General features: G+C 54.5%; 2 protein-coding genes across 6 annotated transcripts; both read left to right on the plus strand.

The window, feature by feature from the left end:
- The first annotated feature begins 1,662 nt into the window (after positions 1-1,662).
- Positions 1,663-5,413, plus strand: ACP5 (acid phosphatase 5, tartrate resistant). Of its 3 annotated transcripts, none has more exons than XM_047701562.1 (6): positions 1,663-2,005; positions 3,112-3,198; positions 3,434-3,694; positions 3,893-4,020; positions 4,144-4,489; positions 4,814-5,413. In XM_047701562.1, exons 3-6 carry the CDS (start codon positions 3,434-3,436, stop codon positions 5,084-5,086), a joined length of 1,008 nt encoding a protein of 335 aa, XP_047557518.1. In that variant the 5' UTR covers positions 1,663-2,005; positions 3,112-3,198; the 3' UTR covers positions 5,087-5,413. The 3 variants fall into 3 exon arrangements, with proteins under 3 accessions (XP_047557518.1, XP_047557523.1, XP_047557529.1); XM_047701567.1 differs by lacking the exon at positions 1,663-2,005 and adding an exon at positions 2,096-2,224; XM_047701573.1 differs by lacking the exon at positions 1,663-2,005 and adding an exon at positions 2,115-2,271.
- Positions 5,414-11,679: 6,266 nt separating this feature from the next.
- Positions 11,680-18,510, plus strand: ELOF1 (elongation factor 1). Of its 3 annotated transcripts, none has more exons than XM_047701608.1 (4): positions 11,680-11,893; positions 16,195-16,328; positions 16,491-16,593; positions 18,183-18,510. In XM_047701608.1, the coding sequence occupies exons 2-4, from the start codon at positions 16,213-16,215 to the stop codon at positions 18,240-18,242; spliced, it is 279 nt and encodes a 92-aa protein (XP_047557564.1). In that variant the 5' UTR covers positions 11,680-11,893; positions 16,195-16,212; the 3' UTR covers positions 18,243-18,510. The 3 variants fall into 3 exon arrangements, with proteins under 3 accessions (XP_047557564.1, XP_047557556.1, XP_047557566.1); XM_047701600.1 differs by having other exon boundaries at positions 11,680-11,926; positions 18,183-18,505; XM_047701610.1 differs by lacking the exon at positions 18,183-18,510 and adding an exon at positions 16,870-17,496 and having other exon boundaries at positions 11,680-11,926; positions 16,491-16,561.
- The last annotated feature ends 2,060 nt before the right edge of the window (positions 18,511-20,570 follow it).

A 20,570-nucleotide genomic window follows, 5' to 3' on the forward strand; every position in this document is an offset into this window, starting at 1 on the left:
ACCTTGAGATCAGGACCTGACCCAAAACTGAGGGTCAGACTCAACCAACTGGGCCACCCAGGTGCCCCTGCACTTTTTCATTTAAAAAAAATATATAGAAAATGTTAACACTTGGAAAAGCTATAAAATGGTATATATCATTGTTTCCCACTTTTCTGAAGACAAATGTAGGCATAGAATAATTGACAGGAAAAAAATTAATGGATAGTGACTCTCTGGGCAGGAGTATGAGAGGTAAGTGTAATGGTTTTCTTTCTGTTTTTCGATATTTTCTAATCTTTTTATGAAGACTATGTACTAAAAAAGATAATACATATAATCTTGTGGGATCTCAAAAAAATTAAAAAACACAGGAAGCAAAGAAGATAATCCCTAAAATACCCCAATACCCTCCACATAAAGAAGCAAATATTAACACTTAGTCCTAAATGCTTCAGATATTGTGTGGGTGTATGAATGGAAACAGTAAGGAGAAAGTAGAGGCCCCCTTCCCAGTCCCCTTGTCCCCAGCCCATCTCCCCAGAAAACAACCATTGCCCTGAATCTGAAATGAGGTCTTTGTTTCCTGGGTTTACATTTTAACATATAGATATGTCAAGAGGAAGTCTAGCAAAATGACTAACAATACTTTTCAAGCCAAAATCCAAACAGCACATAAAATATAAAATGGAAAGAGAATGCCCCACCCCATCCCCAAAGAAAGGTAAGTAATTAACAGCTAGAGTATAATTTCCCTGCCCCAACAGAGCAGGTTTTCCTGTCTGTCTTGTTCACTGCTGGATCAGCCAGTACTGGGCATACAGTGGGTGTTCAATATGTGCTGAATAAAATTTTAGGTTTCTTGGATCAGTCCCCTTTCTCAAAGAAAAACCTTTTTTTTTTTTTTTTTTTTTTTAATTTTAGGATATTTTTAGATTTCCAGAAAAGTGGCAAAAGGTGGTGCAGGGTACTCCACTGAAATTCAGGCTTTATTTGGATGTTACCAGTTTTTCCACAATTGGCCCTTTTTTGGTCCAGGATCCCACATTTCATTTTGTCCTCATGTCTCCTGGGTCTGCTATAATCTGTGGCCACTCCTCTAACTTTTCTTCTCCAGGACTGGCGCATTTTTGCAAATACGGGTCAGGTATTCTGTAGAATATCACTCAATTTGGGTGTTTCCTGGGTGTTATTTTTCTCACCCTCCACTTGTGGTTACAGGTTCCTGGGGAGAAACCCACAGAGGCAAGGTGTCCTTCTCATGACATGATGTCAGTGAGACTTATCCCCAGGGCTGTTAGCCTGGACCGATTCGTTAAGAGGGTGTCTGCCAGGTGTCTCCCCTGGGAAGGTTCCTGTCTTTTGCTTTCCCATACTTTATTCTTTGGATGAAAGTCACTAACTCCTTTGACTCTAGACCACACGCAAAAGGAGGCTGGAAGGGTTAACTCCAGCTCCTGGAAGGGCCCTTTCCACTTACACTTACTTGGCATTCTTTCTAGGGAAGATTTGACTTGTCTGCCCTCACACCCATTTTAAAGACCAGGAAGCTGAGGTTGAAGACGACATACTTCCTCACTAGAGGGTGGCCAGGCCCAGAGTGAAGCCCTACCCAGCCACCGCGGGCTGTGGGCGCCCCAGGTGTGAAGGAAGGGGGCGGGCGACTCGGCCTGCGTGGGGGCAGAGGGAAGAACTCTGGTGTCTAAGCCCCGTCGCTGGCCCCAGCTGTAGCCCAGTCGGCGGGCCTGAGCCTCCCCTTGGGCTGCTGAACCCCATTCTACAGATGTGCCGCCTGCGCCCCAAAGGAGGCGTGGCAGCGCTCGGCGGCTCAGCCGGATTCGGAGGCGCGGCGGCCGAGGGCCCGGAGGCCCAGGCGCCTGCCCTCCCCGCGGGGGATCACCTGGGCCTGCCCGGGGACCCTTGGACCTGGCGGGAAGGCCACGGCCTCCTGCAAGTCGAGCCGCCCCGCCACCGCGAGCGCCCCGCACCCCTGCCGCCAGGCCTACTGCTACTCCCGCCGCAGAGGGTAGGTGAGACGGCCCCGCGGGTGTGAACGCCGCTGGGGCCCGGGGGCGGGAGGGGGGGTGCTCCGCCTGCCCGGGTGACCCACTTCCTGTTTGTCCGGGCTGCGGGGGCGGGAAGCACAAACAGCCAGCCTCTGCTGGCTGACCTGGGGCAGGTCACCTCACCTCCCTGAGCCAGTGACCTCCGTGTTGAAAAGAGGGCCCCCCCCAATTGGCCCATCGTGAGTGTGCAGGGGACAAGTCAGAGCGGAAGGAGGAAGGCAGGTTGGTGAGGGGCAGGTCAGACAGGGCACCGGTACAGGGAGGTGGGGGGCACTGCCCAAGCACCCACCTGCCTACTCTTGGGGCAGCCGGCACTGAGAGGCCTGCAAGCAGCTGCTGTGTATGTGAGGGTCAAAAATCAGTGGTCACGTGGTGTGTCACCAGCTGCCCCCGCCTAGGTTCCTCCTGTGGCGAATGGGGGGTGGGGAGGAGGCGAAGATGTGGGCAGGACTTCCTGGAAAAGGGAGACCCTGGTGTTTGGGGGAGGGAGGTGACCCTGGGACTCAAACCCAGTTGTTGTCAAACCCACAACTCATGTGAGACACAACATAGACCCACAACACAAGTCAGTCCACAGTGCAGGGTCACAAATCGATGGCCCACGCAGTTCCACTTTAGATCCCAGGCAAAGGTCACCCACACGCCACACGGGCCTTGCTAGGCTCTGCGTACACATCTACAGGGACAAAGGACTCCCGGGCACACGCAGACTTGTGACCCAGGCAGGCACGCTTGGCTACACACAGAAAACAGCGCAGACACACCCAGACACAGGCAAACACGTCCTGGGAGTGCATGGACACACAAGATGGGTCTGGCTGGGGCACACAGATATACAGCCACAGACACGGCACACACACAGATAACGGGGAGCCTTGGGCCCATTACACAAACAAGCTCATGTGGGCAAACACAGAGGCTGCACTCACTCGGGGGCCAGACCCCCACCTGAATCCCGTGTCCAGCACTGGGGAACTCCAAAGCTCACATGACCCAAGGGGAGGGCTTCTGGAACAGTCTGCGGAGAAACTGCATCATCCTCACTAATGATCCAATTCCGCCCCAGGGAATAAAGGCTCGGTGACCCACCAGTTCTGCCCAGGAGCTCACCTGCCTCTGAGCCCCCGGCTGACTGCCTTGTGCCTCCCCCAGGGTGAGTGCTGGGTGTGGGATGAGGGCAACCAAAAGGGGCCAGCACAGCCACCCTTCCCTGACCCTGGACCCTGCCTACCCTCTGATCCTCCTGCCTGAAGTCCTGGGAACAAGGGCCACACCCAGGGCTTCCCCCTGGGCCAGCCCTGCAGGGAGCTGTCTCCCTGTCTCTGAGCAGGGGTCCTGAAGGCCCACTGCCCATGCCTCAGCACAGGACTCATCTCTCCTCCTCCCAGATGGACACACAGACTGTGCTGCTCATCCTGCAAGCCTGGCTGGTGCTCCCCCTGGCTGATGGAGCCAACCCCGTCCTGCGCTTTGTGGCCCTGGGTGACTGGGGAGGAGTCCCCAATGCCCCATTCCACACTGCCAGGGAAATGGCCAATGCCAAGGAGATTGCCAGGACTGTGCAGATTCTCGGTGCAGACTTCATCCTGTCCCTGGGGGACAATTTCTACTTCAGTGGGGTGCAGGATGCCAATGACAAGAGGTTTCAGGTGTGTGCCCCTTAGAGTGGGGTGGGGGACACACGTGGAAAAGCCACTTGACCTGTGGACTCTGGAGAGGGTGGGGGAAGCTGACATTTGTGGGTACCTAGAGCACTCCATGTCCCCAGCCCCCAACTTGGTGGGAGCATCTGGGGAGCTGCCTGACCCTGGGGTGTGGGGGGCGGGTGTCCCTTCTGTGGGCTGCAGGAGACCTTCGAGGATGTGTTCTCGGCCTCTTCCCTCCGTAATGTGCCCTGGTACGTGCTGGCTGGCAACCACGACCACTTGGGGAACGTCTCGGCACAGATAGCCTATTCCAGGATCTCTCAGCGTTGGTGAGCCTGCCCCACCCGCTCTGCCCTGCCTCGCCCCAGTGGACAGAGAGGCCCCCAGGCCTGCGCTGAACCTGGGGCTCCTCTGCTCAAGACACGTACCCCCTGCCTCCGTCTCCCCCGCAGGAATTTCCCCAGTCCTTACTACCGTCTGCGCTTCAAAGTCCCACGGTCCAACGTGTCCGTGGCCATCTTCATGCTGGACACGGTGACGCTGTGTGGCAACTCAGACGACTTCCTCAGCCGGCAGCCGGAGAGGCCCCGGGACCCGGCGCTGGCCCGCACACAGCTGGCCTGGCTCAAGAAGCAGCTGGCAGCGGCCGAGGAGGACTACGTGCTGGTGGCCGGCCACTACCCCGTGTGGTCCATTGCCGAGCACGGGCCCACCCGCTGTCTGGTCAAGCAGCTGATGCCTCTGCTGGCCACATACAAGGTCACCGCCTACCTGTGTGGCCATGACCACAACCTGCAGGTGAGTGGTCTGCAGGGGAGGTGGGGGGGGTCTCCCAAATGTCCCTCAAGCTGTATGCTGTCTAACCAGGGAAACAGCCTGAAGTTACTAACAGTCAGCATACTAGCCACCAGTGGCCAATTGCTTACTCAGTTCTCGGGCTGTGAAGCAGGATCGATACATGGCCGCAGGGAAGGAGGCCGAGACCCCAGGGGGTTCTGGTCCTTGCCCAGGGTGACTCTCTGGTCAGGGACACACCTGACCTTGGACTCCGGACAGGGGGGCCACAGACAACCTCTCGAAGGGGCTGGGGCCCCCCACTGACCCAGTGCCCTCCGCACACAGTACCTTCAGGATGAGAATGGCGTGGGCTACGTGCTGAGCGGGGCCGGGAACTTCATGGACCCTTCGAAAAAGCATCAGCGCAAGGTCCCCAACGGCTACCTGCGCTTCCACTATGGGGCCGAGGACTCGCTGGGTGGCTTTGCCTATGTGGAGATCAGCCCCAAAGAGATGAGCGTCACTTACATCGAAGCCTCGGGCAAGTCTCTCTTCAAGACCAGACTGCCAAGGCGAGCCAGGCCCGAGCGCCCACGAGTCCACCACCCTAAGGCCTGAGCCAGAGGAACCTCCCTGCCAGGGGGTGGGTGGGCTCTGCTGGGACCCATGCCCAGGGGCAGGCTTTCTCACAGGCCTGCCGGGCTGCAGTGGAGCAGGAGTAGAACCACAGACAAGGAGCTGTGGTCCCTGGTGGCCCTTGTGACAAAGACGTCCACGTATGTGGAAAACACAGGGACACGTGTACCAGCTGGAGCGCTGCAGCCCCGTAGCCGGGCTTGTGCAACCCAAGCTCTGGGCGTGGGGGGCAGGGAGGGAAAGCCTTCTCCTGAATCGAGCATCTTTCTGTCACTGCCGAATATTCAATAAAAGAACAGTTGCATTGGCTGAACGTATGCCCTGAGCGTCTCTTTCCTCCCTTCACTGGCATGTCCCATCACCTGCGTCCCAGAGGGTTGGAGACCCTCCCACTCGCTGCTCTGGGCCTCCATCTCAGCTGGCCTGAGGCATGGATGAGATTTTAAGGAAAGACCAAACAGAAAGCAGGGTTACCATGCCAAGCAAGCCTTCCTCCTGCATAAGACAACACGACAGACACAACAGAGCTGGACGCACGCTCCTGCTCACAACAACATAACATGTCCATAACAGAACATTCCCTTTTGCTCATCTCTGTATGGAATTGGTAATGCCATCATGGGGATAAAAAAAAAAAAAAAAACAAAACAAAACAACAACTAAGGTTTATAGAAAAAGGAACTATCTGCTCCCCTCCCTGTTCTTCTGTCCCCTTCTCCTGGAAGGAAAAAAAAAAAAAAAACTCTTTGTAAATGCCTTGTTTCCTTCCAGGGTTTCTCTGTTCAAAGAAGAGCGTACGTGAACTTGTTTTCTCCCCTCTCCCATGGATCTGCGCCTTGCTTATTTGTGTTCAAACCGGTGGTATGGCCGTGTCATTGACACATTTAAACTCAGTTCCTTGAGTTCTAACACAGGCACATAGCCACAAACCCACCACCACCATCAAGATAGAAGCATTTCCCACAGCCCCAAAGGTTCACTTTGCACTTGGCTGTTGCCGCCTGTTACACCTGGAGATCTGCCCATCAGCTCTCAGGGGAGCTTCTGGCTCTTGCCCAGCTACAGAGGCCCCGCCCGTCCCACTGTCCATCTAACTAGCCAGCTACCTACTGAGGATTGTCTGCATTGCTTCCAACAATTTTGCTGTCCTCAAACATTGCCGCGGGAAATGCCTCTATGTGTTCATTACCTACGTGTACAAATATGTTTGTAGGATAAATTGGATACGTACCCACAAGTAGGACCGCCCTTCTTTATAATGGCCATGGAGCTTGGCTCCTGGCTGGGGTCCGGTGAAATCTTTTCCAATCCTTCCCTCTTTCCAGCACAACTTCAGGGTGCCTGGGTGGCTCAGTCGGTTAAGGATCTGCCTTCAGCTCACAGCATGGTCCTCAGGTCCTGGGATCGAGCCCCGCCTTTGGCTCAGGTCATGATCCCAGGGCCCTGGGATGGAGTTCCACATTGGGCTCCCCGCTCTGCAGGGAGTCTGCTTCTCCCTCTGCCCCTCCTCCCACTTGTTCTCTCAATCTCTCTCTCTCAAATAAATAAATAAAATCTTTAAAAAAACAAAAAACACACAGCTCCAGGGGATACCCTTGGAGCCGTGTGCCTTTGTATATCTGTGCAAGTAGGTACATAGCAAAACTTCCAGAAGCAGAACTATATCAGGGCCCGTTTCTTACAATAAAATGTTGAAAGCAGAATGGACATTGGACATCCTAAGTCGAAAACTGCAGAGAAGTCTAGTTCCCCCAGGGGGTTGCGGGGGTCAGGGTGGGGGGAGTTAAGTAACACCCACCCACACACTGCCTGAACCAGCCAGGGACAGGCCGGTCACAGACATTGCTCCCTTGGCCCGCCCTCAACTGTCACTTCATCTGCCACAGGGCAGGGACCCACCTGTGGGGCTCCAACTGTCAGCCCCACCAAGTGAAATGAAATAACAACTTCGACAAAATGCAACTGAGTTACTTCCAGGGAGAGGAACAGGCTGAAAGGGGCACCTTCTATTTGCTACTTAAAAGAAGTCGATCTTGTTACATTTGTTACAGACGCGCAGGTTCCTGTGGACATGAAGCCAAGCCCTCTCACCAAAATGCTAGCCCTGGGCTCCTTCCAGCTGACGTTTACCTGCCTGCCAAGCTCTATGCAAAAAACAACAAAGGGGCACCTGGGTGGATCAGTGGGTTAAAGCCTCTGCCTTCGGCTCAGGTCATGATCTCAGGGTCCTGGGATCGAGCCCCACATCGGGCTCTCTGCTCTGCGGGAAGCCTGCTTCCTCCTCGCTCTCCGCCTGCCTCTCTTCCTACTTGTGATCTCTGTCTGTCAAATAAATAAATAAAATCTTAAAAAAAAAAAAAAACAAACACAACAACACACCATCACTTCTAGTCCCAACCCATGAGGCCAGGGCCAGAGTCATCCTTGCTTCTCTGAGGATATTCGAGAAGCTTGACAGATTAAGTGATGTGCCCAAGGTCAAGCCCAGGAAGTGGCAGACCCTTAATCTTAACCACAACTGTCCAGGCGGTTCACAGCTACCCAGCCTCTTCCCACTGACTCAGAGGCTCCGGGCAGGCGGGGATCTGAATCAGAAGTCCGCCCAATGTCCCTGTTCACAGGGCCCAGAGTGTGGAATTAGCCCAATGTCCCTGTTCACAGGCCCAGCACGTGGAAAGGAGAAGTGACACATCCAAGCTGACACAGGGAATGAGGGGCGGGGAGCGAGATGGTCAGCCAGGCCCCCTTCTCCACAGCAACCGAGTACTGCTGCCAAGCACCAAGCCTTGTGTCAGGAAGCTGCAGACCCAATTAAAGCCAAAAAGAATATGGCAGGGCAGACCCTCGCCCTCGGAAGGCTTCCATCCTGCTCTGGGGAGAATGCCAGTTAGCACGCAGCCACTGTTAGAAAGAAACCACACGATGCAGAGCTCCTCAAGGCCATTCACAGGCTCTCATCTCCTCTCACTCTCCCCAGGCAACCTCTAGTGATCCGACCACCATCACCATGGATATTATTATCTCCCCAACTCTGCTCCTCGCACCAGGGCCAGGACAGGCAGTAGCGTTCTCTTGAGGCCAGCAGCTGGTCATGGAGGTCAGTGTATACCCTCAACAACCTCGCAGGCCAAGAATCAGAAATAAGAAGGTAAGAGACCTGCCTTACGATATGCACTGTCATCAAAACAACGTGACATGAGATCAGAGAAAACATCCAGGGGAAATCCAGAAACAAATTCAAGAACGCATGAGAATGTGACGCAGGTTGAAGGCGGTGCTGTAACTTCGCAGAAAGGTGTTATTTGCCTTGTCAATTTTCCCAGACAGAGCCTAAGCCCTACTTCAGACAAGAGACAAAAACTAAAACCCGGAGGGATCACATATTTTAGTATAGAAATAAAACACAGGGGTGCCTGGGTGGTTCAGTTGGGTAAGCGTCTGCCTTTGGCTCAGGTCCTGATGCTAGGGTCCTGGGATCGATCCCCGCTCAGGCTCCTTCCTCAGCGGGGAGCCTGCTTCTCCCTCTCCCATTGCCCCTGCTTGTGTTCTCTCTCTCTCTGTGTCAAATAAATAAATAAAATCAAAGAAAGAAAGAAAGAAGACACAATAGATGAAAAAGTACATCCACACAAAGATAATAATGAGACGGTTGCGAGTAGCTCTACTCATAACTTGCCCCAAACTGGAAACAACCCACATGGCCATCAACAGGGGCGAGGATAAACAAACTGTGGTCCATCCACACAATGGGATACAACTTAGTGATAGAATGAAGGAAACAACTGATAGACACAACACAGACAAGTCTCAAACTGAGTGAGCTGAGCTAAAGAAGCTAAAGTCAAAAGACTGTACATAACGTATGATTCTGTCCATAGGACTTTCTGAAAAATATAAGGGCTATAGGATCTAAAAACAGATCAGTTGGTGCCAGGGGCTGGGGGCAGGGGCAGGAAACTGACTACAAAGAAGCATGAAGAAACTTTTGCGGGGTGCTGGAGCATCTGAGTGGCTCAGTCGGAGAAGCCTCTGCCTTTGGCTCAGGCCATGATCTCAGGGTTCAAGTTGTGACCTCAGGGTCCTGAGATCAAGCCCCATGTTGTCATTGGGCTCTCTGCTCAGCAGGGAGTCTGCTTCTCCCTCTTGCTCTCTCTCTCTCTCTCTCTGCTCCTCCTCCCTCCTCATGCTCTGTCTCTGTCTCTCAAATAAATAAAATCTTTTTTTTTTTTTAATTTAATAGGAAGGGCCAGGCCATGCAGGACCCTGTGGGCCATGCTAGGAGTTTGGTCCTTTTTCTTTTTTAAGATTTTATTTACTTATTTGACAGAGAGATTGAGAGAGAGCACAACAAGGCAGAGCAGAAGGCAGAGGGAAACAGAGAAGCAGTCTCCCCACTGAGTAGGGATCTCAATATGAGGCTTGATCACAGGACCCTGAGATCATGACTTGAACCCTGAGATCATGGCCTGAGCCGAAGGCAGCCGCTAAACCAAATGAGCCACCCAGGTGCCCCTAAATAAATAAAATCTTAAAAAAGAAAAGAAAAAAAGACACCTTTTGGGAGTGATGGATACATTCACTATCTTAATTGTGGTGATGGTTTCATGGGTGGAAACATATGTCAAAACATGAAATTTCGTACTTTACCTGAGATTTATTTTCTGTCACTTATTATCTTAATAAAGCTGGGTAGGAAGGAAGGTAGAAGAAAGTGAGAAAGACAGAAATAGAAAATAGAAGGAGAAAGAAAAGAAACTAACAAACCCGGCAATCATGAGCAAATATGGGATTGTCCATATATACTATGGCTGAGTTGCAATACGAACTGTGTAGCTACTAAAAACAAAAGCTACTCGGATGTGTTTTGACTATTCAGGGTAATAGCAAATTTCAAGGTAACATACAGTGGGATCCCATCCACAGCGTATACAAGTTTGTATCCGCACTGAAAAAGGTCGCTAGTCAGTTCCAAGGCTAATACTGCCCCCTAGGGGTTACCTTGAAGATAGCTCAACTTAAAATACCTCTCGATAATTATTTTCCTGAACGCTCTAATGAAAACAGCTCTTATCAAGGTCACCAGTGACCAAACACTTGCAGAGTCAGAAGAGTCAATTCTCTTTCCTCATCTCAGTGAATGTCTCAACCACATGTGAGACAGCTGACCAACTCTCCCTGTTTTGAAACACCTTCTTCTGGAGGCTGCTGGAAAAGGACACCTACCTCTCCCCGCCCTACCTCATCAGTCTGCTCTGTCTCTTGCTGACACCTTTTCCTAACATCCAAGGATGGGGTGCCCCTAGTCTCCTTCTTAGCCCTCTTCTTTTGCCATATTTTGCCCCTCACCCTGAAACCAGATGACTTCCTCAGGCTCCAAGGCTTCAGATCACCTCCATAGGTGAGTGGCTCTCAAAATCACATCCAGATCCTTCCTCTGAGCCCCAGACTCCACTTCCAATGACCTGTCCCATACCTCTTTTTGCTTGTCTCAAAAATCATGGCTAGAACACAACGCTTGATTTCTCCTCCAAATCATCTCCCTGAGAGGCAGAACCCAGGGCCTCCAGATAGTGGCTTTCATCTTTGATTCCTTTCTCTCCTTCACTCCAGAAATTTCATGTTTCTGTGTAACTCCGGCCCAGCCTTCGATTTCAGCCTGAGCGTCAGCCTCCCAGAGAAGCCTTCCCTAAGCTCTCAGGCTGGCTTGGCAGTCCCCACCACATCATATGCTTTGAGAGCCACACATTCTCCTCTGCGACAGTGCAGTACTACCCTGAAGAGTGTAGTAATTGATTCTTTATGTCCAGCCTCTTCCCTAAGTTGTGGGATTCATAAACCCTTATTCCTTCTTCCTCCAACTCCAAAGCGGTCCCTAACATGGCCCACAACACTCCACGTGGTCTGGTCCATGTATGCCTATCCAGTCTTTTCTTACAACTTCAGCACCCAGCGTGGTCCGCGGACTAGCAGCATGGACGTCACTGGCGAGCTAGTCGGAAATGCAGACTTTTAGACCGCACACCTGACCTAAAGAATCAGACCTGAACTTTAAGAAGATCCGCAGGCTCTTATTAAAGTTTGAGAAGACAGTCCGACAAGCTCCCCCGTCACCGATTCAGCCGTAATGGTATCTGCAATTCCTTAGCCCTGAGATGTTTGAATGTGTCCGCAGTTGGGGAGACCCAGGTGGGCTGCGAGGGGCTGGGGCTTGAACTGGGAGAAAAGACAAGTGAAGATGCTGCGGCCAAGGGCAAGTCAGCCTTTCCCTCGCTGGAAACTCAGCCACCGCCCCTCCGGAAACCCGGTAGCCGAGCCTTCTGAGAACGCAGCAGAAGGGTTGCCGTGCAGTACCATAGCCAGAGGCGCACGCGCCCCCGCGCAGGCGCACTGCGACCCCGCCGCCCGGCCCGGTACGCGAGTACGCGTGTGCACTGGAGGAGGCGGGGCCTGCCCGCGGGGCGGTCCTCGTCGCGGGTGAGAAGAGGAGAAGGGTTTCCGCTTCCGGCGGGAGACGGAAGTCACTGTCTCCGGGTGAACGAGGCCGTCGCAACGAAGGGAGAAGAGTGTAGGTGACTGTTCGCACCGGCGGGCGTTGGGCTTGGCGTGACTGGGCGATCTTCTGCTTGGAGACGCACAGGGGGTCCAGGAGGAGGCGTCGAGGACCCAGGGCTTGGGGGGGGAGGTGGCCTGCCGGGGAGCTTGGCTCCCTCGGACCCCAGCCCGCTAAGCGCGGCTGCACGGTGGCCCGGCTCCCACGGGCGGCCGGCGAGAGGCGTCGCCGAAACCTCGGTGAGCTTGGACGGACCGCTCACCCGCCGCCTCGTGAGTAACGGCAGGGTTAGGGACCGATTCCTTTTCCGGGCCCCCTTGGCGCGCTTGGACTTAGGTCGCCACAGGGCAGGCTAAGGCCCCTGGAGCTTTGTGTACAAGCCAGACCCCTGTTCCGCTGTTGGGTTAGGGGTGCTGCAGATGCCGGGTAAAAGGAGATTCTGGGGTGCATCCGTACCTTCTGATTCAAGAGACTTATTCATTCAACAAGTAGTTATTGAGCGCTTAATGCATACCAGGCACTACCCGTGCTGGGGATTCAGCGGTGGGCAAATCGTGCCTCCCACGCTGTTCCATTGGGGGCAGATCTGAGATGAGGTTCGGAAATATCCACCACCACGCCCATCCCCCCCGCCAGTTGATTCTGTTACAGATGGTACCCGGGACCGGCTTTGGGAAAACAAAACACTGCCCCTAGCAGTGGAGAAACATGGGTCAATAGAAATGGCCACACCTTTGAGGTCTGGCTGCATTCCTCGGCTGCCCCATCTCGTACCCTTTCTCCCCATTGCTCACTGAGCTTCAGCTGTACCGATCTTTCTCTTTCTGGGAAAAGAAAAAAAAAAAAAAGCTGCTTCTACCTCAGCCCTTGCAATTGCTGTTCCATCAGGTTGGACTGTTTCACGTGGTTGCTCTCTCTCATCATTCAGGCCTCGGCTTAAATGACTTTTACCCAGAGGGACCTTCCCACCCCACTCTTACCTGAAGTAGCCCCATTCCGGAGGTATTCACGTAGCCCTGATTGATTAATCTCATAGCACTTACTGATAATTGAAATTATTTTTCTTACGACGTTGTTGAGGGTCTGTCGTCTTCTACTAGAATAGAGGTTCCATGAGAGCATGCACTTTGTCTGCCTCGAATGCAGCCTTGCTGTGGTTAGAGAAGGGCCTGGCATTGGTTCATTCATTCATTTATTCCGTAAACATTGGTTGTGTGCCAGCAGTTCCAGGCTCTGGAGATACAAAGAAAAGACGGAAATCCCTGCCGCCATATAATTTGCATTTGGAAGGAGGTGGGTGGGGAAAGAGATGCGGGGAGACCAATGAGGAGGCTGTGTGAGCATGACCAGGACTCTGGACCCAGACCTTGGTCTTGACGAGAAGTGGACAGATTCTGGATTTCTTTTAGAGGTAGAGAAGTAAGATCAGGATGAGATAACGGGTGTGAGAGAGAGAGAAAGGAATCAAGGGTGAGTCCAAGTTTTTTGGATAGATGGATTTGCTATCTGCTGAGATGGGGAAGACCGGAAGAGCATCCCAAAACCAAGCTGCTGGGGTGCCTGGGTGACTTAGTGGGTTAAGCCTCTGCCTTCCACTCAGGACCTCGTCTCAGGGTCCTGGAATGGAGCCCCACATCCGGCTCTCTGCTCGGCAGGGAGCCTGCTCCCCCCCACCACCACCACCTGCCTCTCTGCCTACTTGTGATCTCTGTCAAATAAATTAAAACAAAACAAACAAAACCCAAGCTGCTATGTTTAAATGTGTCTTAGCATCAGGTGAAGGTGTAGCCGAGGCAGTTAAACGAGCCAGTCTGCAGTTGAGAGGAGACACTGAGGATGGTGAGATCAGGAGGCATCAGTATAGAGGAGGCATTTGAAGCCCCGAGGTGGGGCGAGATCTCCACGGAGGTGAATGCAAATGAAGTAGACCCCCAAAGATTGACCTTCGGGGCTCATATACCATTAGAGACGATGGGGCTGGGGGGAGCAGCAGCAGCAGAAACCGAAAAGAGCCACCAGTGAGTTCTGAGAACCACAGGGGGAAGGGTGGGAGGAGGGAACAATGTGTTCAGTGCCCTGAGGAGGGGATGAGCAGATTGGTGGGGAGGTAGGGGGAGAATGGGAGGAAATGAATGCAGGCAGTGAGTGCAGACAGCTCTATTAGAAAAGCCCAGAGAGTGAAGAGGTGGTTGTCTTTTTGTTTAGAAAGAGCACTCCAGCTTGTGAGCTACGGCTGGGGCAGAGGGAGAGAGAGAGAATCTCAAGCAGACTGTGTGCTGAGCGGGGAGTCCTACGCAGGACTCAGTCCCATGACTCTGAGTTCATAACCTGAGCTGAAATCAGGAGTTAGACGCTCAACCCACTGAACTAGTCAGGTGCCCCATGAGGTGGTTGTTTTTAAGGATGTATTTAATAACTGTGTTTGTTAATGAGCTAGAGGAGAGAGTGTTGTTGGGATTCAGGGCAAAGGAGGGGAGGCAGAATGGGGGATTCCTGGGGCTTGTGGGTATTCTAATGACTACTTCTGGTCACTCAGAGAATTGGGAACACCCCAGGTTAAGAATGAGGATGGGATGTAGAGAGCGATTGCTAAATATGAGTGAAATTTATTTTTCTGTTTATTGTGGCAGGCTTCTGGCCTCTCGTGTCAGTGTGGAATAGTTAAAGCCATACAGGTTGGGGAGAGGGGGAGCAGCAAGGGGGGAGAGTGCTTTGGGAAGGCACTCCCAGGTTCAGTGATCATGGAGCCCTGAGCACAGTGTCTGGCATGGGGATGTGCTCAGTGGTCACCCCTGCTTCCAAGATGTCTGTCCCTAAATGTCCCTCTGGTACTTGACCCCATCATTTTCCCCCACATCTTGTTCTTCCTGTGTGTTAGACATCAGAGAACGATGCCACCTTCTCTCCCACTCACCCTCTCCATCCCCCACCATCTTGGGAGTCATCCTGGACCCCTCCTTCTCTTGCCACACTCACTCCGCTAAGGCGTCTCAGACTGAGCCACTGCCATCCCTCCTCGCTGAACAGCCCAGCCCTGGTTCCGACTTCATCCAGACCTCTGCCCGGTTCTCCTTGATGCCTTAGAAAGGCAGAGATTTCAGGGGCACCTGGGTGGCTCAGTGGGTTAAGCCTCCGCCTTCAGGTCAGGTCATGGTCTCAGGGTCCTGGGATCGAGCCCCGTGTCGGGCTCTTTGTCAGCAGGGAACCTGCTTCCCCTCCCCACGGCCTGCCTCTCTGCCTACTTGTGATCTCTCTCTCTCTCTCTCCCTCTCTCTGTGTCAAATAAATAAAGAAAATCTTTTATTAAAAAAAGAGATTTCATCCTTCCTCTCCTCACTGCCCCCAGGTTCCATCCAAACCCCCCCACCTGCCCCTGCTCCCTCCTTACCCTGCTCCTCACCCCCGCCTGTGTGGTCTCCAAATGTTGGCCTCAGACACCTGTCCTCAGACTTGGTATGTGGCATTTCTGTATACTTGATGCTTCTCCCATCTTCTCTGCCCACCAGTTCTTTATCTGTGGAGAGCGGCCCAGGAGGTTCATCCCGAGAATCTGTCAAATGCCTTGAGAGTCGTTCCTCCTGGTGCCACTTGCATGTCCCTTTGACGAGAGGAACAGCTGCTCCTAAAATCATCGGCTTCGGGCGCCTGGGTGGCTCAGTGGGTTAAGCCGCTGCCTTCGGCTCAGGTCATGATCTCAGGGTCCTGGGATCGAGTCCCACATCGGGTTCTCTGCTCAGCGGAGATCCTGCTTCCCTCTCTCTCTCTCTGCCTGCCTCTCCATCTACTTGTGATCTCTCTCTATCAAATAAATAAATAAAATCTTTAAAAAAAAAAAAATCATCGGCTTCTGAGTGCTTAGGCCTTGCCCAGCCCTGTGCAGCTGGTCAGTTGGAGTCCCTTGTGTCCTCCTCACCAGGAACAGTGGCGTCCTTTGTGGGCGCCAATGATGGACGGGCCAGGTCCTGTACTTCACTTATCATGTGTCATAGCAGCTCCACGAGACCCCTCTGAAATAGCAGCTTCATCTCTATTTTACTGACAGGAAACTGAGGCACAGAGAATTTAAGTCACCAGCCTGGGGTCACCCAGTAAGTGGAGGGCCATGATTAGAACTCAGGCTTCCTGGGCACCTACGTGGCTCAGTGGGTTAAGCCTCTGCCTTCAGCTCAGGTCATGATCTCAGGGTCCTGGGATCAAGTCCTGAATCGGGCTCTCTGCTCGGCAGGGAGCCTGCTTCCTCCTCTCTCTCTCTGCCTGCCTCTCTGCCTACTTGTGATCTCTCTGTCAAATAAATTAAAAATTAAAAAATTAAAAAAAAAAAAAAACTCAGGCTTCCTGATTGATACCAGAGCCTGCTGCCATGCCCCCTGCCTAGAGTGTGCCCTGCCTGTCCACCTGCCTGGGGACTGGGCGCCTCCTCCCTCAGGGGCAGGGCCTGAGGTGCCAGCCAGGCCGCCTTCCCAGCCTGCCTCCTAGAGCATCAAGTTGGAGGGCTCTGTGGATTCCCCGAGTTGCTGACTTCTGCTCCCACCACCCCCAGGTTTGCCGTCCTTCAGACATGGGGCGCAGAAAGTCAAAACGGAAGCCACCCCCCAAAAAGAAGATGACCGGCACCCTAGAGACCCAGTTCACCTGCCCCTTCTGCAACCACGAGAAGTCTTGTGATGTAAAAATGTGAGTGGGGGCCCCGACCTTCTCCCTCCTCCCAAAGTCAGGAGGCAGCTTCCCTGCTCCCACCATCCTCCTCTCTGCCCCAGACCTTCCCAGGTGGGGGGATCATCACCAAGAGACACAGACTCCTTTACTCACCAGTCCCTCCCCCTCCTCCTGTTCCAGGGATCGTGCCCGCAACACTGGAGTCATCTCTTGTACTGTGTGCCTAGAGGAATTCCAGACGCCCATCACATGTATCCTTGGGAAACCAGGCTTTTCCTGGAAGGTGGGGTCGAATGGGAAGGGTTGGGGGCAGTCAGGACTCCCCTGCCCCGGGTGGGCTACCCCAGGGCACCTGGCCAGGAGCAGGGGGACCGGACTCGAATCTCTGCTCATCTGGCCCTGCTCTTTGCTGCGGTGCAGGGCTGTGGCTGCCTGGGGGAAGAGGAGCCACCCGCTGGTTTCCATAGGGTGCAGGGTGGGGACCTGGCTGACACCAGTGAGAGGTGTGTACAGGGAAGGGGCCCAGTGCCACCGGTCATCCTTGACTTCAGCGGCCCAGACTTGTCAGAACCAGTGGACGTGTACAGCGATTGGATAGATGCCTGTGAGGCAGCCAATCAGTAGCGATGCAGAGGACCCGCTCCCCTGGCAGCGCCACCTGCCGTGGACCTGCCCCTTTGGCTGCCAGTCCAGAGACATTCCAGGGTCCAGGGTGTGGGTCCAGGGCCTTCCCAGCCCTCTGCGTATATGGAGTGAGTGTGGCTGTGAGTGTGTGCGGTTGTAAGTGTGCTTGTGGGCAGGGACTGGAGGTGAGGTGGGGTTGTTGGGCCCCCGGGGGTCTGAAGTGCTTCACTGGGCTCTGAAAGCCTTGAACTTGCTTGCTCCTGCCTGGAACTGGTGTCCTGACCTTCTGGGCAAGGGCAAGGCCAGCAGAGGCTGCCTCAGGACCCTCCAGCCTCCTCAGCCACCTCACCAGCACCTTGCCCGTTTGAACTGGACTGCCCTCCCTCCTTCCCTGCCTTCCAACGCCTGTGGCCTGAGATTGAGAGCCACGATCCCGTAGCCCCCTTGGCCAGGCCCTGGCAGAACAGCCCCTTTTCATGTTCAGTTGCTTTTGTAGCCGAGGAGGGGCTGGGTCGGGGCTAGCTGTCAGCCACAAGCCCTTAAATAAAGCAGCCGATGCAAACTCCTGCCTCCCTGTGATTTCCTGGGTTCTGGGTCAGGCCCAGGGGCTCAGTGAGGGAGAGGAGGAGACAGAGGCGTTCAGAGGTGGCCCGGTGGGCCTTTGGGGATGGGGTTTGGTTAGTCCAAATTGTCCATCTTGTCCACGCAACAGGCATTCGGGGTGAAACTGGGGCAGTGCTGGGCCCAAGGAACCCACGGACGTCTGGCCAGGCATTTACACGCACAACAAAATGGGACCAATGGAGCCTGGGGTGGGATGGGAGGTTGGTCAGGACGACCAGAGAAGGCTTCCTGGGGTGGGAGGGGGTGACCTGATGGAAGTACACACTCCAGGCCCACCCTGTCCCCCCATGAGGCAGGTGCTCCAGGCTCACAGGTGACAAATTGGGCCAGAAATGGCAAGTTACTGGGTTGAAGTCCCCTAGCCAGAAGGCTGCAGAGCTGGGCATTGAGCCCGGGAGGCCTGGCTTCATGGCCCAGAGTCCGTCTTCCTGTGAGTCCAGGGTCCAGGCTGAGGGAGCAGCTCGCAGCTTCTTTGGGGAGGAATTGAGAGCACGGTAGAGGTAGGGTCCACAAAAGGGACCTTTTTCCAGGGGTGATGAGGGGGTCACTGAAGGCTGGACATGGGGCCAGCTGCATGCGCGAGGTACAATAAATAGTGGCCTTTGTCCCTGGTTCTTGGCACAGAGTTCCTCAAACCCTTGCAGTTTCCTGAATGATGGTGTCACTCAACGGCGCCCCTTTTGATCACACCTGAGTTGATGCTGGTCACCAAAAAGACGGCGTGCTCACCAAGTGGGCCCCTCAGTAACTCCCACGAGCTCTGAGAAGGTAAAGGGGAGCTGCAGGTTAAGCTGTATAAGGACTTCAGTGAGATCCGCTGAGCTCTGGGCTGGCGAGCCGTGGAGCTGCCGGGAGAGTGGGGCACCTGCAGAGGGCGTGGGAGCTCCACGCTCCGAGCCCCGCACCTCGGCCTGGGCGCCTCTTCCCTCTGGCTGTTCCTGATTTACATTCTTTTCTAATAAACCGCTAATCTAGTAAGATACAATGTTTCCCTGAGTTCTGTGAGCCACTCTAGTAACTGAGTCAAACCTGGGGAGGTGGTCATGGGAAGCCCTGATATATTACTGATGGATCAGAAGCACAGGTGACAACCTGGACTTGGCAATGGGCCCAAAAGCGGAGGGACAGTCTCATGAGATGGAGCCCTTATCCTGTGGGATCTGATGTGTCCTCTAGGTTGTGGTGGAATTGAGTGAATCGCTTGGTGATTCTGGAAAAAAATGCCTCTGAACCCGGCTTATGGTGAACAGCCGTGTGTCACACGGTGGCCTCAGGCAGTCTCGCAGTTATGGAGATCCTGGTGCTCTGGCTGACTGGGGCTGATCGGCACCTGCTCCCAGCCTCCAACCTGGGCACCAGGTGACCTGTGCTTTGCGTTCCTCCTTGGTATAGCAGGAAGGATGATGGAACCTTCTGGACCATGCTGAGGCTGGAGGACCCCAACATAGTGCCTAGGTTTGAATGACTCTGGGACCCACCCAGGGCAGTAAGGGGTGTGAACAGCCGACGGAGGGAGATGCTGAGCTGGCTGAAAGCCTGGGCCACTAGGCCAGCCACTGGGTCTGGCATGTACCCCCCCACCCCCCCAGAGGCCCACCCTCCCCCTGACATGCCCTTCCCTGGTGTTCCCACCTCCCCCTCCAAAGTCCCAGGTAAGGTCCTCTGGCCCAGGTAGGAGCCAGTGGGGATGGGCAGAGCCGTGGACAGGAGCCTGGGTCGGGGGGTTGCCCTCAGGGGTCCAGCAGAAAGGGGGCTCATTCCTCTGGCTTCCAGGGCCCGCCCACCCCAGTCACACAGGCCAAGTGCTAATATGGTGCTGTTTTCCTGAGGAGGCAGGCCCTGGGCCAGGCATGGATCCTCCTCGGCATAGCTTCCCCATGCTGGTCCTGGGGGAGCAGGACTTGCCCTGGACAGGCCAAGAGCGCCTGGAATCCCTTTTACGAGGCCCCAGGGGTTGCATGCGTCTGTGCGTGCCGGTCTTCTGGTGTCTGTCTCTGCAAGTCCCTGTGTTCCAGCATCATCCCTGCTATGGGGAAGGAAGGGGAGAGCACTGTTCTCTAACCCCCTCCCCGCCATGGCTGCATTCTTTCCTTGGAATTCTGCAGGTGGTGGCTTCCAGGCAGGACGACCAGGGCCCACATCCCTGGGAAGACAGGGTCCCCTCTGAAATGTGGGGAGGTTGAGGCTGTCCACACATTCCTAGGGCCCTGGGCTGGCAGGCCAGGCTCAGGAATCAGCCCTGAGAAGAGGTGAGCCGAGTGCACAGGGCAGCTGTGCCAGGCAATGCTACTCACCAGCTCCGTGCCAGTGTTCAAAGGGCCATTGCTCTGGGCCCCCAAAGTGCCCACGTCCTCCACTGCCTCGACCCCTCCCACCTGTCCACCTGCCCTCCCAGGGCGGAAGGGGCCCTGCTGCCCACGAGAGCCTCCAGGACCCGGCTTGTCCATTTTCATCAGTCAGTGCCAAATGTCATCCCCCGTCTGTTTCATGTCAACCTCCCCCTGTCCCCAGGAGGCTGTCTGTCCTCTTCCTGATGGGAAAACAGGCCTAAGGAGGGCAAGTGAGTTGCCGCAGGTCACCCAGCTAATGGGAAGTGGAACTGTGATTCACACCCCATTGTGCCTGTCCCAGTGCTTGGGCGTTTTTTCACCCCAACCCCAGGCTTCCCAGAGAGGCACGCCAGAGCTGAGCATGTGTGTGGGTACCGTGTGTGTTGTGGGGGAGGCTGTGTGTTGATGTGTCTTGAGTGGAAGCGGGTCCTGCATGAGTCTGTCTGTGAAAGGGGAGTGTGTGTGTGCGCCCAAGGCTGCAGAGTGTATGCACACTGTACACACAAGTGCGTGCGTGCCTGTCCTGGGTCCAGCCGAGGGCTGTGGGCTCTGTGTGTGTGTGTCTCACGGTGTGTGTGGTATGTGTGCCCGCGCCCCAGTGTATGAGGGAGACGGAGCGCATCTGAGGCCTGGCTGTCGGCGCATGCGCCAGAGCCACGCAGCTCCAGGACAGAGCAGCCCC

This window comes from Lutra lutra, chromosome 1 (assembly GCF_902655055.1).
Source record: "Lutra lutra chromosome 1, mLutLut1.2, whole genome shotgun sequence".
NCBI lineage: Eukaryota > Metazoa > Chordata > Mammalia > Carnivora > Mustelidae > Lutra > Lutra lutra.